We start from the raw sequence: 16,585 nt of genomic DNA, 5'->3' as shown, positions 1-16,585 counted from the left end.
AGTTGGAGCAGGGGGGAGGGATTCGTTTTTCTGGATAATTAGGCCTGTTTCTGGGAAAGGTGGGAACTGTATAGGCCGGACGGTCTCCACCTTAACCAGAGGGGGACCAATATCCTGGCGGGGAGGTTTGCTAGCACTGTTGGGGAGGGTTTAAACTAATTTGGCAGGGGATTGGGATACAGCATGGAGCTAGTATAGGGGGTGAGGAGAAGGAAAATATAGAGGAAAAAACTGGTCAGATTGGGAGGCAGAACAAGAATGCCCCAGCACAATGGGGTAGGGCAAGTCTGAACGGCATTTATTTTAATGCAAAGAGTATTGGAAGCAAGGGGGATGAATTGAAGGTGTTACTGAACACATGGGAGTACGACATTGTTGCCATTACGGAAACATGGTTGAAGGAAGGGCAGGACTGGCAGCTCAATATTCCAGGATATAGAATCTTCAGGAGAGACAGAGAGCAGGGAAAAAGGGGAGGGGGTGTTGCAGTATTAATCAAAGAATCTATTTCTGCTGTAAGAAGGGATGACATATTAGCGGGTTCCTCAAATTAGGCTATTTGGGTGGAATTGAGAAATAGAAAAGGGGCATGCACATAGAAGAACATATTTGTAGGCAAATCTCGGGGGTGTGTGAAAACAACAGGGTAGTAATAGTAGGGGATTTCAACTTCCCGAATATTGATTGGGATAGCCAAAGTGTCAAGGGCCCTGAGGGTGCAGAGTTCCTAAGGGTCATCCAGGAGGGCTTTTTGAGCCAATATGTTGAAAGTCCAACAAGGGAGGGGGCGGTATTGGACTTAATCTTGGGAAATGAGGCCGGACAGGTGGCTGAAGTGTCAGTGGCAGAGCATTTTGGTGACAGTGATCACAATTCAGTGATATTTAAGGTGGTAATGGAAAAGGATAAAGAGGGACCAGAGGAAAGAGGAAAATTTCTAAATTGGGGCAAGGCCGATTTTAATCTGATAAGGCAGAAGTTGGCCCTGGTGTAGTGGGATCAGCTTCTCGTGGGGAGGACCGCATCAGAACAGTGGGAGTCATTCAAAGGAATAATTGAAAAAGTACAGAGGAAGCATGTTCCCCTAAAGTTCAAGGGTGGGACAAACAAGTCCAAAGAACCTTGGATATGTCGAACGATATAGTAGGATTGATTAAAAAAAAAAGGGGGGCGCTTTTGGAAGGCATAAAGAACTTAAGGCACAGACATCATTAGAGGAATACAGAAGGTGTAGGGCGGTTCTTAAAAAAGAAATTAGGAGAGCAAAAAGGGGCCATGAGATAGCACTAGCGGGCAAAATAAAAGAAAATCCCAAAGTGTTCTATAAGTATATCAAGGTTAAGAGGATAACGAGGGAAAGAGTGGGGCCCATCAGGGGCCATAGTGGAAAGCTGTGTGTGGAGCCAGAGGATGTAGGAGATGTTTTAAATGATTTTTTTGCATCTGTTTTTACGAGGGAGGAGGGTGATGCGGACTTAGAAATGGAGCAGGAGGGTTGTGATGTTCTTGAGCATATTGCTAGTGACAGGGAGGCGGTGCTGGAGGCTCTGGCAGGCTTAAAAGTGGATAAGTCTCCAGGCCCTGACGAGATGTATCCCAGGATGCTGAGAGAGGCAAGGGAGGAGATTGCGGGGGCTCTGGCACAAATTTTCAGAGCCTCTCTTGCAACAGGGGATGTACCGGAGGACTGGAGGATAGCTAATGTGGTGCCATTATTTTAAAAGGGCAGTAGCGATAAACCTGGGAACTACAGGCCGGTGAGTCTGACATCGGTGGTGGGGAAGCTGCTAGAAAAGATTCTGAGGGACAGAATCAGTCTTCACTTGGAGGATCAAGGGTTAATTAAGGATAGTCAACATGGCTTTGTTAAGGGAAGGTCGTGTCTGACTAACTTGATTGAATTTTTTGAAGGGGTGACCAAGGAGGTAGATGGAGGTAGTGCAGTGGATGTGGTATACATGGATTTCAGTAAGGCTTTTGACAAGGTCCCACACAGGAGACTAGTCAAGAAGGTAAGAGCCCATGAGATCCAGGGCACCTTGGCAAAATGGATAAAAAACTGGCTTAGTGACAGAAGGCAGAGGGTGATGGTAGAAGGTTGCTTCTGTGACTGGAGGACGGTGTCCAGTGGGGTGCCGCAGGGATCGGTGTTGGGTCCCTTACTGTTTGTAATCTACATAAATGATCTGGATGTCAACGTACAGGGCATGATCAGCAAGTTTGCAGATGACACAAAGGTAGGGGGGGTGGTGAATAGCGAAGAAGGGATCTGCAAGCTGCAGGAAGATATAAATGAGATGGTCAGATGGGCGGAGCAGTGGCAGATGGAATTTAATCCTGAAAAGTGCGAGGTGATGCACTTTGGCAGAAATAACTTGGAGAGGGAGTACACCATGAATGGAAGGACCCTAGGGAAGACAGGGGTACAGAGGTACCTTGGAGTACAGGTACACAAGTCCTTGAAGGCAGCAGGACAGGTGGATAGGGTGGTCAAAAAGGCATATGGGTTACTGGCCTTCATTAGCCGGTGCATCGAATATAAAAGTAGGGGGGTAATGATGGAATTGTACAGAACACTGGTGAGGCCACAGCTGGAGTATTGTGTACAGTTCTGGTCACCACATTATAGAAAGGATGTGATAGCTTTGGAGAGGGTGCAGAGGAGATTCACCAGGATGCTGCCAGGGATGAAGGGCCTCGGCTATGAGGAGAGACTGGGCAGACTGGGGTTGTTTTCCCTGGAGCAGAGAAGGCTGAGAGGGGACATGATCGAGGTGTACAAGATCATGAGGGGCATGGATAAGGTAGATGGCGGGGAACTTCTTCCACTGGTGGAAGGTTCAACAACGAGGGGACATAGATACAGGGTAAGGGGAGGGAGGTTTCGGGGGGATGTGAGAAATAACTTTTCCACCCAGAGGGTGGTTGGAGTCTGGAACTCACTGCCTGGGGTGGTGGTGGAGGCGGAAACACTCACAACGTTTAAGAGGCATTTGGATGGGCACTTGAAATGCTACAACATTCAGGGCTACGGTCCAAATGCGGGAAAATGGGATTAAAATTAGACTGTGTTTGGTAACGGGTGGCGCGGACACGATGGGCCGAAGGGCCTCTTTCTGTGCTGTAGGACTCTATGACTCTATGACTCTATAAGTGACGTTTCGGGTCGGGTCGGGACACTAAGGTCTGAAGAAGGGCCCCGACCCAAAATGTGATCTTTCAGTATGAAGAAGGGTCTCGTCCCAAAAGATCATCTCCCCATGTTCTCTGGAGATGCTGTCTGACATGCTGAGTTACTCTCGCGCCTTGTGTTCCTTTTTTACTAATACTACTATCTCTTGATTCTTCTTTGTATATTTATATATTGGATATAAACATCAGTACCCTTTGGGATAGCCAGCATTTAATACCAGTTCCTCAACTCCCTTAGTGGAGTTCAAGTGAGCTACCTTCCTGAACTGTTGCAAGCTGTGTATGTAGAAGCTCCTGTTTACTTTTGGCTGACATGCCCCAAAAGGTTGGCTACTTACTTGGTGAGCGACTTGTGATGTACCTACTGCCTTTGAGCTAGCAAGTGTAATTTGTAGGATTTGGAGATTGTGTCAAGAAAGCCTCGGGGAATTGTTGCTTTGCAAGTCGAGGCTGGTTAACAGTGTTTTCCACCATATTATAATTTCATATGAATGCCACCTGACATCTAAGTTCCGAGAGTTCAATTTTAAGTTTACATTGAAATATTTTTTGGGGGAAAAAACACATTTTCAATACCTCAGCAGATTAAGGCAGACAGCTCCAACAACTACTGATGAGCAAAATACACTGTAAAAAAGTGCAATTCATCAAAAATGTGGAAAAAAATCAGGAAATTGAATTGACCACATATCCTCAGGGTGTACAGGCACGCTTGGAATATATTGCCAGGTTTTGAAAAATCCCATGAAGAACGGCATGGTGGCGCAGCGGTAGAGTTGCTGCCTTACAGCGAATGCAGCGCCGGAGACTCGGGTTCGATGCTGACTACGGGCGCCGTCTGTACGGAGTTTGTACGTTCTCCCCGTGACCTGCGTGGGTTTTCTCCGGGATCTTCGGTTTCCTCCCACACTCCAAAGACGTACAGGTATGTAGGTTAATTGGCTGGGCAAATGTGAAGAAAAAAAATTGTCCCTAGTGCGTGTAGGGCTGGGCGGCGCGGACCCGGTGGGCCGAAGGGCCTGTTTCTGCGCTGTATCTCTAAATAAATTTAAAAAAAATAAAACCAAGGATTTTAAGCCTGGGCAAACAAAAACTGAAATTAAAGTCGAAAGGAATAGTAAAAGGGATGAAAGAAAATACGGTGTCAAAATTCAATAAGGCTATCATGATGTCTGGAGTTAGTTTTATTTTGCTGAAGGTGTTGTAACTGGAAATTCCTTGGCGTGAAAGATTATTGATGAGGTGCCTTGCTATTTCAGGACCCTGCAGCGGATTTAAAGAATGGGAACCATCATTACTGTTTCTCTAAGAAAAAGAATTGTAAATTCAGAACGACTGAGGTACTGTAGAGATACTAAAGAATTCTGCAGGAATACTAGGTTTGAATGGGTCCTCTTTGGCACTGACCAACAGGATCCCAAGAAAGCTAACCAAGGGCAGCATGAAGGAACTTGGTTCAAAGCAAATTTCACTTAGTTCTCAGGTGGTCGATTAGCTGTCAAGTTGATCTTTCGAGATACATTCTCAGTGTGACCCAATGTCACATCATTAGGAAGAAACACTGAACTGCAGATGCTGGTTAGTACACAAAAGAACATAAATTGTTGGAGTAACTCAGCAGGTCAGGCAGTGTCTCTGGAGAAGATGGATAGATGACATTTCGGGTCAAGTCTTTTATTCAGACACAGTCAAGGACACTGTGTCCTTTTGTCAAATAGGATCGTAGAGTCGTACAGCATAGAAATGGGTCCATGGGTCCAACTTGCCCACTCCAACCAATCCGCCCCATCTACACTAGTTCCACCTGGACGCTTTTGGCTCATAACCCTCTAAACCACTCCAAAGACGTGCAGGTATGTAGGTTAATTGGCAGGGCAAATGTAAAAAAATCTTTTTTTTTAAATTGTCCCTAGTGTGTGTAGGATAGTGTTAATGTGCGGGGATCGCTGGGCGGCGCGGACCCGGTGGGCCGAAGGGCCTGTTTCCGCGCTGTATCTCTAAATCTAAATCTAAAAATCAAAATCTATCCTATACATGTCTCTTTAACGTTGTGATAGTACCCGCAAATTCATCATTGGCGCACCCTCAAAAATCATCAGTAAACTTCAATATATTTCAAAACTCCGCTGCCCGTCTGCTCACCCACACCCCGATCCGTGACCATATCACCCCCGTCCTTTACAAACTCCACTGGCTCCCCATCCCCCAGAGAATCCAGTACAAAATCCTCCTCATGACCTACAAAGCCCTCCATAACCTGGCCCCATCCTACCTGACTGACCTCCTCCACAGGCACACTCCCACCTACACCCTCCGCTCTGCTACTGCCAATCTCCTATCCCCCCACATCCGGACCAAACTCAGATCCTGGGGGGACAGGGCTTTCTCCATCGCTGCTCCCACCCTATGGAACTCACTACCTCAAACCGTTAGAGACTCCTCCACACTCACCACATTCAAAACATCACTGAAGTCTCACCTGTTCAGTACTGCCTTCAACCACTGAAGGTCACCCCACCTTCTGTTTCCTTTCTCTGTTTGTTTACTTATTTATCTATTTATTCACTTCCCTATGTTCTCTAAATCCCTGTAAAGCGTCTTTGAGTATATGAAAAGCGCTATATAAATGTAATTTATTATTATTATTATCATCATTAGGACTTGACATCAACTACAGTGTGAAGGAACTTGGTTCAAACCCAATGTTACATCATAATACAATACAATACAATACAATACAATATATCTTTATTGTCATTGTACCCAGGGGTACAACGAGATTGGGAATGCGCCTCCCATACGATGCAATAATTTAGGTAATTTAGACAGCAGCAACCCAACGAAACAAAACAGTTGTAACAGTTTTGGACAGGGTAAAGTGCAAGTTGATCTATGCGTTGTGGCCATCCGGCTCAGCAGGACCGGTTCATAGCAGCTATGGCCCTGGGGATGAAGCTGTTCCTGAGTCTGGAGGTGCGGGCATAGAAGGCCTTGTATCGTCTGCCCGATGGAAGGAGTTCGAACAGACTGTTGCAGGGGTGTGAAGAGTCTTTGTGGATGCTGGTGGCTTTTCTGAGGCATCGTGTGTTGTAGATGCCCTCCAAGTCTGGTAGCTGTGTTCCGATGGCCCTCTGAGCTCTATGGAATACCCGCTGTAGAGCTTTCCTTTCTGCCTCCGTGCAGCTGAGGTACCACACAGGGATGCCATGCGTTAGGATGCTCTCTATGGTGCAGCGGTAGAAGGTCGTCAGCAGCTGTTGGGGTAGACCAGACTTTTTCAGTGTTCTTAAGTAGAACAGTCTTTGTTGTGCCTTCTTGACCAGCGCAGCAGTGTTATTGGACCATGTTAGGTCCTCCGAAATGTGAGTGCTCAGAAACTTGAAGCTGGACACTCTCTCCACACTGTCCCCGTTGATAGAGATCGGGGCATATTCCCCGTTATGTGACCTACGGAAGTTGATGATCAGCTCCTTGGTCTTGGTGGTATTTAGGGACAGGTTGTTATCCGAGCACCAGTCCGCCAGGTTCTGCACCTCCGCTCTATAGTTTGTTTCTTCCCCGTTGGTGATCAGCCCGATCACCGTTGTGTCATCTGCAAACTTGACAATGGTGTTGGTGTCGAATGCAGGAACACAGTCGTGTGTGAAGAGGGAGTAGAGCATGGGGCTCAGAACACAGCCCTGTGGTGTGCCGGTACTCAGGGTGATAGTGGAGGACAGGTGCGGGCCCATTCATGATAATCATAATCATAATCATACTTTATTAGCCAAGTATGTTTTGCAACATACATAGTTCTCAGGTGGTTTATTAGTCTGCTTGCGAACCTTCAAAATCTTTTCCTAAGGGTTTTTAAAACTGCCTGTAATAGCAGGTTTCATTTTTCACTTTCGGTGAAATGCAAACAAACTTTTGGAGATACTTTTCTGTGATGAACAAGGTGATCTAATGGTAGGACCACAACCAAGATCTAACAGACTGTATTACTCTCAACAGCCCAGCCAGATGACTATACAATAGACAATAGACAATAGACAATTAGTGCAGGAGGAGGCCATTCGGACCTTCGTGCCAGCAATTCAATGTGATCATGGCTGATCATTCTCACAGTACCCTGTTCCTGCCTTCTCCCCGTACTCCCTGACTCCGCTATCCTTAAGAGCTCTATCTAGCTCTCTCTTGAATGTATTCAGAGAATTGGCCTCCACTGCCCTCTGAGGCAGAGAATTCCACAGACTCACAACTCTCTGACTCATCTCAGTTCTAAATGGCCTACCCCTTATTCTTAAACTGTGGCCCCTTGTTCTGGACTCCCCCAACATTGGGAACATGTTTCCTGCCTCTAACGTGTCCAACCCCTTAATAATCTTATACGTTTCGATCAAGATCCATAGCTATTGTTCTCTGCTAAACTTTCCAGATCCTGAATATTTTGCAGGAAAGACTTCTGTTCGTGTAAAAAAAGACTTCAGAACCTGAGGTCATCCTGAAGCAATGGAACTAATTAAGTAGATAGACACAAAATGCTGGAGTAACTCAGTGGGACAGGCAGCATCTCTGGATAGAAGAAATAATGGGTGACATTTCGGGTTGAGTCCCTCCTTCAAACTGAGAGTCAGGGCAGAGGGAGACACACAGATATGGAAGGGTAAGGTGTACCAATTAAGTACTTCAGAGATGTGGTCATTGTTGCAATATAGAAAACATGACAACCCACTTATTCACAAAATGCTTGCACAAACAGTGAGAGGCAGTTACAATGACCAGATCTGGTGGAGCCTCATGATTCGAAAGATTGGAGGTTTGTGTGATACAGTGTCACACTATATTAATGTGTGTATAGTTACTGCAATGATCAGCTACACATGGGAACTGGTTCTCACTTATACCTCCAGGTATAAAACTGACATTTCTGATTGTTTCGATATCAATGTAAATTCATTCAATAATTGGCAGCCCAAGTATAAACCCCAAAGGGCAAATCTGGAAACAACATTCAGTAACTGGGGAAAAGATTAGCATTTAGCTTGTTATGAGTTCCTTCCTTCAGCAAAGAACATGGTGGGTGAAAACTAATATCATCGAAATATAAAGGTCCTAGCCAATTTTCAAATTCTTGTTACCAATAATTGCAGTGGTGTTATACAAACACACACACGCAAGGAATGGAATTTGCTGGTTAATATACAGTGCCCTCCATAATGTTTGGGACAAAGACCCATCATTTATTTATTTGCCTCTGTACTCCACAATTTGAGATTTGTAATAGAAAAAAATCACATGTGGTTAAAGTGCACATTGTCAGATTTTAATAAAGGCCATTTTTAGACATTTTTTGTTTCACCATGTAGAAATTACAGCAGTATTTATACATAGTCCCCCCATTTCAGGGCACCATAATGTTTGGGACACAGCAATGTCATATAAATGAAAGTAGTCATGTTTAGTATTTTGTTGCATGTCCTTTGCATGCAATGACTGCTTGAAGTCTGTGATTCATGAACATCACCAGTTGCTGGGTGTCTTCTCTGGTGATGCTCTGCCAGGCCTGTATTGCAGCCATCTTTAGCTTATAGAAAAATAGAAACATGGAAAATAGGTGCAGGAGGAGGCCATTTGGCCCTTCCAGCCAGAACACCCATTCATTGTGATCATCCACAATCAGTAACCCGCTTGTTTGGGGACTAGTACCCTTCAGTTTTCTCTTCAACATATAAAAGGCATGCTCAATTGGGTTCAGAACGTGTGATTCACTTGACCACTCAAGAATTGACCATTTTTTTAGCTTTGAAAAACTCCTTTGTGGCTTTAGCAGTATGTTTGGGATCATTGTCTTGCTGTAGAATGAACCGCCTGCCAACGAGTTTTGAGGCATTTGTTTGAACTTGAGCAGGTAGGATGTGTCTATACACTTCAAAATTCATTATGCTACTACCATCAGCAGTTGTATCATCAATGAAGATAAGGGAGCCAGTATCTTCAGCAGCCATACTTGCCCAGGCCATAACACCCCCACCACCATGTTTCACAGATAAGGTGGTATGCTTTGGATCTTGGGCAGTTCCTTCTCTCCTCCATACTTTGCTCTTGCCATCACTCTGATACAAGTTAATCTTTGTCTCATCTATCCACAAGACCTTTTTCCAGAACTGTGGTTGCTCTTTTAAGTACTTGTTGGAAAACTGCAACCTGGCCATCCTATTTTTGCGGCTAACTAGTGGTTTGCATCTTGCAGTGTAGCCTCTTTACTTCTGTTCATGAAGTCTTCTGCGGACAGTGGTCATCGACAAATGCACACCTGACTCCTGAAGAGTGTTTCTGATCTGTCGGACAGGTGTTTGGGGATTTTTCTTTATTATAGAGAGAATTCGTCTGTCATCAACTGTGGAGGTCTTCCTTGGCCTGCCAGTCCCTTTGCGATTAGTAAGCTCGCCAGTTCTCTCTTTCTTCTTAATGATGATCCAAACAGTTGATTTTGGTAAGCCTAAGGTTTGGCTGATGTCTCTAACAGTTTTATTCTTGTTTCTCAGTCTCATAATGGCTTCTTGACTTTCAATGGCACAACTTTGGTCCTCATGTTGATAAACAGCAATAACAGTTTCCAAAGGTGATGGAAAGACTGGAGGAAAGACTAGGTGCTGAGAGCTCTCTTACACCTGCATTAAGGAGGCATTTAAACACACCTGAGCAATTACAAACACCTGTGACGCCATGTGTCCCAAACATTATGGTGCCCTGAAATGGGGGGACTATGTATAAACACAGCTGTAATTTCTACATGGTGAAACCAAAGTGTATAAAAATGGCCTTTATTATAATCTAACAATGTGCACTTTAACCACATGTGATTTTTTCTATTACAAATCTCAAATTGTGGAGTACAGAGGCAAATAAATAAATGATGGGTCTTTGTCCCAAACATTATGGAGGGCACTGTACAAAAGGGCACAAAGTGCTGGAATAACACAAGTCAGGAAGCATCTCTGGAGAATATGGAGAGGAGCTGAGTTACTCCAGCACTTAGTGTCCTTTTCTTTCTTTCCGTCCCTCTTCCTCTTTCCCCCTCTCTCTCGCATTATTTTTTTCTCTCTCTCTCGCATTATTTTTTTCTCTCTCTTTTTCTCTCTCTTTTTCTCTCTCTTTTTCTCTCTCTTTTTCTCTCTCTTTTCTCTCTCCTTTTCTCTCTCCTTTTCTCTCTCTTCTCTCTCTCTCTCTCTTTTTTTTTCTTTTTTTTTTAATAGCACAAATAACTATTTATGAAAGCAAACTACAAGTAGAACACAGAAAAACTATCAGCTATCAATAAAGTAACAATACAAAATAACAAGTCTCTCTCTCTCTCTCTCTCTCTCTCTCTCTCTCTCTCTCTCTCTCTCTCTCTCTCTCTCTCTCTCTCTCTCTCTCTCTCTCTCTCTCTCTCTCTCTCTCTCTCTCTCTCTCTCTCTCACTCACACACACACCTTCTCCCTGTCTCCCTCACACCTTCTCCCTCTCTTGCCCTTAGCTTGCCACCATCTTCACAAAGACAGCTAGGGATAGGCAATAAACACTGTCTTACGTGGCCTCACCATCAATATTCAAGGGAAGGAGATAAGATGCAAAAAAAAAATTTCCCTTAAAAAAAAGGTTTTGCACTGTATATTGATAATAATAAACCAGTACTAATAACAAACATTTTTGGGATAAATACAATGTTATCTGATCGGCATGAAACTTTCAAGTTTGGATTCACTCTCTGTTTTACGCTTCACCTGATTTCATTCCCCACTGAGGTCATAAGAAAGCAAAATGTTTTCGAGTAGAAAATATGTTATACTAACCAATACCTGTCACATTTTATGATTCATATTGTGTCCAGAACTGTTCACAATACTTACAAAGTGTGGTATAAATTTAACATAACTACTCACCTTTTCATTTCTTTGCCTTTCTAAATTTATTTGCTAAATATGCTTCATTTGGAATATTAACCCACCTTGTTACTTTCAATAATTTGTTTTATGAATCCCTCGATTCCCTTGTTTTATAGCCCCATTTAAATTGATATTTTCCAAGGTTACATTCTTCCTGCTAAAATGCTTCATTCCCTTGCAAAGCTTTATCAACATATATTAGCGCTCTGCAAGGTTTTAATATACACTTTCCAGTCCTCCTCTGCATTCACTACAATGCTCAATTTGATGTCTTAGTTTTAGTCAAGTCAAGTCAAGTCAATTTTATTTGTCTGACTGAATACAGTGTGGAAACAGGCCTTTCAGCCCACCAGTCTGCGCCGACCAGCGATCACACATACACTAGTTCTATCCTACACACTGGGGACAATTTATAGAAGCCAATTAACATACAAACCTGCACGTCTTTGGAATGTGTGAGGAAACCAGAGTACCTAAGTAAAACCCACACGGTCACAAGGAGAATGTACGAACTCCATACCGACAGAACCCGTGGTCAGGATCAAACTTGGGTCTCTGGCGCATAAGGCAGCAACTCTACCGTTATGCCACTGTGCCACCCCTAATATGGCCTGACATTGCTGTCTGTAGCCCATCTGTTAGAGCTGTTTCTCGATGGAATCAGCCTAACTCTCATCTGATCTTAAAGTATTACATACAAAAACACTTGCAGAAGCTGTTATCCCGAAGAAATAGTTAGCTTTCAAATTCCTAATAGTCGACAGAAATAAATGTGGTCATGTTTATCAATGAATTGACTTATCTTCATTTATTTTTTTCATGGTTTGCGAACAGCACTAGGAAGGACAGTATTTATTATTCGCCTCTCATGCCCTTTAAATAAGTGGCTTGAGGGTTAGTTCGGAATCAAACCTTTACAGTAGGTCTTCAACACAGACAAGAATGATACCTTGAGGTCTAAATAGAGTAAATTGGAAGTACCTATTTCCCTTAGCAGAATTATTTAAGCTCATAATAGTTTAGTTTAGTTTAGTTCAGAGATACAGCACGGAAACAGGCCCTTCGGCCCACCGAGTCCTCACCGACCAGCGACCCCCATACATTAACAGGATCCTACACACACTAGGGACAATTCTACATTTATACCAAACCAATTAACCTACAAACCGGTACGTCTTTGGAGTGTGGGAGGAAACCGAATATCTCGGAGAAAACCCACGCGGTCACGGGGAGAAGGTGCAGACAATAGTCAGGATCGAAGCCGGATCTCTGGCGCGGTGAGGCAGCAACTCTACCGCTACGCCACCGTGCCTCCCCTATTTAAATACATTTAAAGAAATTATTGAAGGAATTAGAGGTGAGGCGAGGGAAGTATTTTTCAGCCAGGTGGAACTCGCTGCCTGAAAGGGTAGTGGAGGCAGAAATCCTTTGCGCATTTACTAGCTATTTGGACGGTCACTTGAAGAGGTGGGACCCACAGGGTTATGATCCTCGTGCTGAGAATGCGCTGACCGGCTTTCTTTTCTATCAGAGCCACAATGGGCTGAATGGCCTCTATCTAAGATGTAAATTTGCTATGATTTTGATGACAGGAATTAACAAGTTTTGCATTCATCAGTACTGAAGCCGGCATTTTATTGCGGGATTATTTAATTATTCACATTTAAATTCCTCAGCTGTCATGGTGATACCTATGCGCCAAGGTCAGGTATCTAGTCTAGGCCACATGTCCAATAACTTGTCCGGAAATTATCTATTGGGCCCAATTTTGTGTTGTGAAAGGGAACATTCAATCAGTTTAATCATTTAGTTCACAAATTCATTTCACCGAGGTTCTTAACCCACCCTTAAACCTGATTTATCATTCATCACATCCTTGATCATGAAACAAAAAACGTTCCATAGATGTTGGTCCTGCAGCATATTAAACTATAATTGCTGTGTTAACCACACTTGGTGATTGGGTCATTTGCTCGTTAAAAAAAGCCGAATCTCAACGTTTACTGTGGCTAATTCACTGAGTTAGCAACAGGAGACTTTCAAGCGTTACTCTTATCTTCAAGTGGTCTGTGCAGTGAATGGAACATTATGTGGGTTGTGTATGGAACATTATGTGGGTTATGTATGTTCTGTTTTACAGGTTAACCATTGCTGCTGAGTGTCCCATGCAACTAGAAGACTTCCCTATGGACGTTCATGCTTGCCCCCTTAAATTTGGAAGCTGTAAGTCTGTGTGAAATCATATCTGAATAAAATGATCTACATTCAGATGCAGAATGGCAATCATTTTTGACCCTCTGAAGCCAGGGGCACTGTTGATTCCATGTACAGCCAGACCATTCTCCTGGATATAAATCATCCCATTCATTTATCACTATCATTCAGAGAGAGCCAAGGGGATCACGCGGTTCTAGTATAAATGTAAATTGTACAGATTCACTGTGTCAGATGTTTTCTTTTTATATTGAGGAACCAAACTCAAGACCTAAGTTCCTGAGATCAAGACTGTGAAATGCTGGTTAATGAGTAAAGAACATTGGCACTTAACCTCCCCGTTCACATTCAAATGCTCCATGCATGACAATATTCCCATTCCATGGGCCATCGTCGAAGGTTAATGTAACAGCTAGCACCAAGGCATCACGTAATAGAAGGGGCACCAACAGAGGTTCACAATTTATTACAGAGTGCCCCATAGCCAATTTTATTTGTATGTAAATATTGTTAGTATCACTATTTGGGGAAGTATAACAGTAAGCCTTTGTCCAATTATGATGCAAAAAGAATAAAAGAAACATAGAAAATAAGTGCAGGAGGAGGCCATTTAGCCGTTCGAGCCAGCACCGCCATTCATTGAGATCATGGCTGATCATCCACAACCAGTAACCTGTGCCTGCCTTCTCCCCATATCCCTTGATTCCACCAGCCCCTGGAGCTCTATCTCTCTTTCAAATTCATCCAGTGAATTGGCCTCCACTGCCTTCTGTGGCAGAGAATTCCACAAATTCACAACTCTCTGGGTGAAAAAGCTTCTCACCTCAGTTTTAAATGGCCTCCCCTTTATTCTTAGACTGTGTCCCCTGGTTCTGGACTCCCCCAACATTGGGAACATTTTTCCTGCATCTAACTTGTCCAGTCCTTTTATAATTTTGTACGTCTCGATAAGATCCCCTCTCACCCGTCTAAACTCCAGTGAATACAAGCCTAGTCTTTCCAATCTTTCCTCATATGACAGTCCCTCCATCCCAGGGATCAATCTCGTGAACCTTCGCTGCACTGCCTCAATGGCAAGGATGTCCTTCCTCAAATTAGGAGACCAAAACTGCACACAATACTCCAGATGTGGTCTCACCAGGGCCCTATACAACTGCAGAAGGACCTCTTTGCTCCTGTACTCAAATCCTCTCGTTATAAAATAAATGATATCATGTTTTGGTGGTTAAATGTGAGGGATGAGTGTTAATCAAGATTCCAGTAGGACCTCTTCCACTTCAATGAAAAATGCTTCCATTATGACCACCACATCCAGCAAGAACAGGGGGATGGAAAACCTTCCTTACTCCACACTTTTCCCCGCACATTTGTAGTCTTCATTCCAGTCAGATTATGTAAACGACTGCCCCACCTTGAAACTACCCCCAGACATGCCATTAATCAGAGAATTGTGACTCTCTGAATTCTCTACCCTAACAGACTGTAGACGGTCAATTATTGAGATGGTCTTCTTGAGGCTTGGTGTTAAAATGCATTAAAATATTTCATTACTCTTTGTGAGTTATAATTGCACATAAATCCTGCTGTTGTGCTTGCCTGGATTATAATACTTATTATATTTCCAAAACTATTCATAGACTGAAACTGACACTTTTTGGGGGTGAGCTCAGGGGATTGAGGGATTTAGTGAATAGATGAGAAACTAGATCTGTGATGCAGGATCACCCATAATAAGAACAGCCTGCTCTATTTCTTACTTTGGAGTGAAGCAAAATCTTCAACAGTAAATGTATCATGGAGACATAATGAATATTAAAGAAAGCACAATAGGAATTTGGAAGTGTTTCATGGAATCGTTAATATCCATTTGAACGAGTAGAACAGGGTATTGCGTCATCTAAGGACAAAGTTAAACTGGTGATATCAGGTCTTGGAGTAAGTATTAAACCTGAATGCACAACTTTGAAGGTGAACTAATTTAGAGGTAATTTTTTTAACAATGCAGATATCAGTCACTGAAATTAATCAGGTAAAAAAGCTCATGGAACTACAAATGCTGGAAACTTGAGTGAAATACTGAGTGCTGGAGTAACTCAGTAGGTGAGGCAGCATATGTGGAAGGAATGGATCGGCGATGTTTCGGGTCATGGCGAAATATTGTTTATCCATTCCTTCCAATCCAGCACTTTGTGTTTCAGTGAAAAACTCAGCAGGTCAGTCAGCATTGGTGGGGAAAGAACAGGTAATGCTTTAAATCTGGGGCTCTTCATCAGTTCTCAAATTTGTCCAGGTCCGAGACTCTTTAACAGGTCTCCAATAGGCCTCACTGTCGACCGTAGAACCCATAGGACTGGGGTAGAAGCAGATAATCCTTCATCATTGGGAAGTGCGTAAGGGTAAAGAAGAACTCTGGGGGACTGGTGGCTAAATTCAGCAGGGGATTGGGAGGTCAGGTGTATGGGTGTTTAACAAAGAGTGTTTCGTACATTCATACTACAGCGGCAGAGACCAAAGTCAAAGACATGCTGAGTAATGGAGGCCAGATGGATCAGCCACAATTCTGCCCAATGATTTAGTTCATAAGTTCTCGGAGCAGAATTAGGCCATTTGGCCTATCTAGACTACTCCGCGATTCAATCATGGCTCATTCCCTCTCAACCCCATTCTCCTGCCGTCTCCTTGTCACCCTTGACACCTTACCAATCAAGAATCTATCAATCTCTACCTTAAAAATATCCATTGACTTGGCCTACACAGCCATCTGTGGCACTGAATTCCAGATTCACCACCCTCTGACTAGAGAAATTCCGTCTCGTCTCCTTTCTAAAGGTACTTTCTTTTATTTTGAGGCTATGGCCTTTAGTCCTAGACTCTCCCACGAGTGGGAAACATCTTCTGGACATTCACTCTATCCAGGCCTTATCCATTGTTTTCGTCGCTGTCTGACGTTGCCAGATCTATGAAATCTAAAACACTGCAGTTGTTAGAAATCTGACGTGAAAGAGAAAATTGAAAATACTCAGCAGGCCATGCAGCATCTATAGAGTGAGGCAAAGCAGAGTTTACAGTAGAGATTGAAGATGTTTCATCGGAAATCAGACATTTAAATCAGTTCAGATTATAAATTTAAAAGGTCAATGATCTGAAATTGTTTAGCTCTGATGAAAACTGATGAAAAAAAATTCTTAAGGGGTTGGAGAGGCTAGATGCGGGAAGATTGTTCCCGATGTTGGGGAAGTCCAGAACCAGGGGTCACAGCTTAAGGATAA

General features: G+C 43.4%; 2 protein-coding genes across 7 annotated transcripts in view; one reads left to right on the top strand and one right to left on the bottom strand.

Moving 5' to 3' along the window:
- gabrb3 (gamma-aminobutyric acid type A receptor subunit beta3) overlaps nucleotides 1–16,585 on the bottom strand; it is a 649,138-nt gene that overhangs the window by 503,990 nt on the left and 128,563 nt on the right. The window lies entirely within an intron of this gene.
- gabra5 (gamma-aminobutyric acid type A receptor subunit alpha5) overlaps nucleotides 1–16,585 on the top strand; it is a 103,787-nt gene that overhangs the window by 34,234 nt on the left and 52,968 nt on the right. For all 3 annotated transcript variants that reach the window (XM_078402103.1, XM_078402104.1, XM_078402105.1), the window contains exon 6: nucleotides 13,243–13,325. In XM_078402103.1, coding sequence (XP_078258229.1) covers nucleotides 13,243–13,325 — 83 coding nt within the window. The remainder of the gene's footprint in view (nucleotides 1–13,242; nucleotides 13,326–16,585) is intronic.

This window comes from Rhinoraja longicauda, chromosome 7 (assembly GCF_053455715.1).
Source record: "Rhinoraja longicauda isolate Sanriku21f chromosome 7, sRhiLon1.1, whole genome shotgun sequence".
NCBI classification, from domain to species: domain Eukaryota; kingdom Metazoa; phylum Chordata; class Chondrichthyes; order Rajiformes; family Arhynchobatidae; genus Rhinoraja; species Rhinoraja longicauda.
This window is presented reverse-complemented; position numbering and strand designations above follow the sequence as displayed.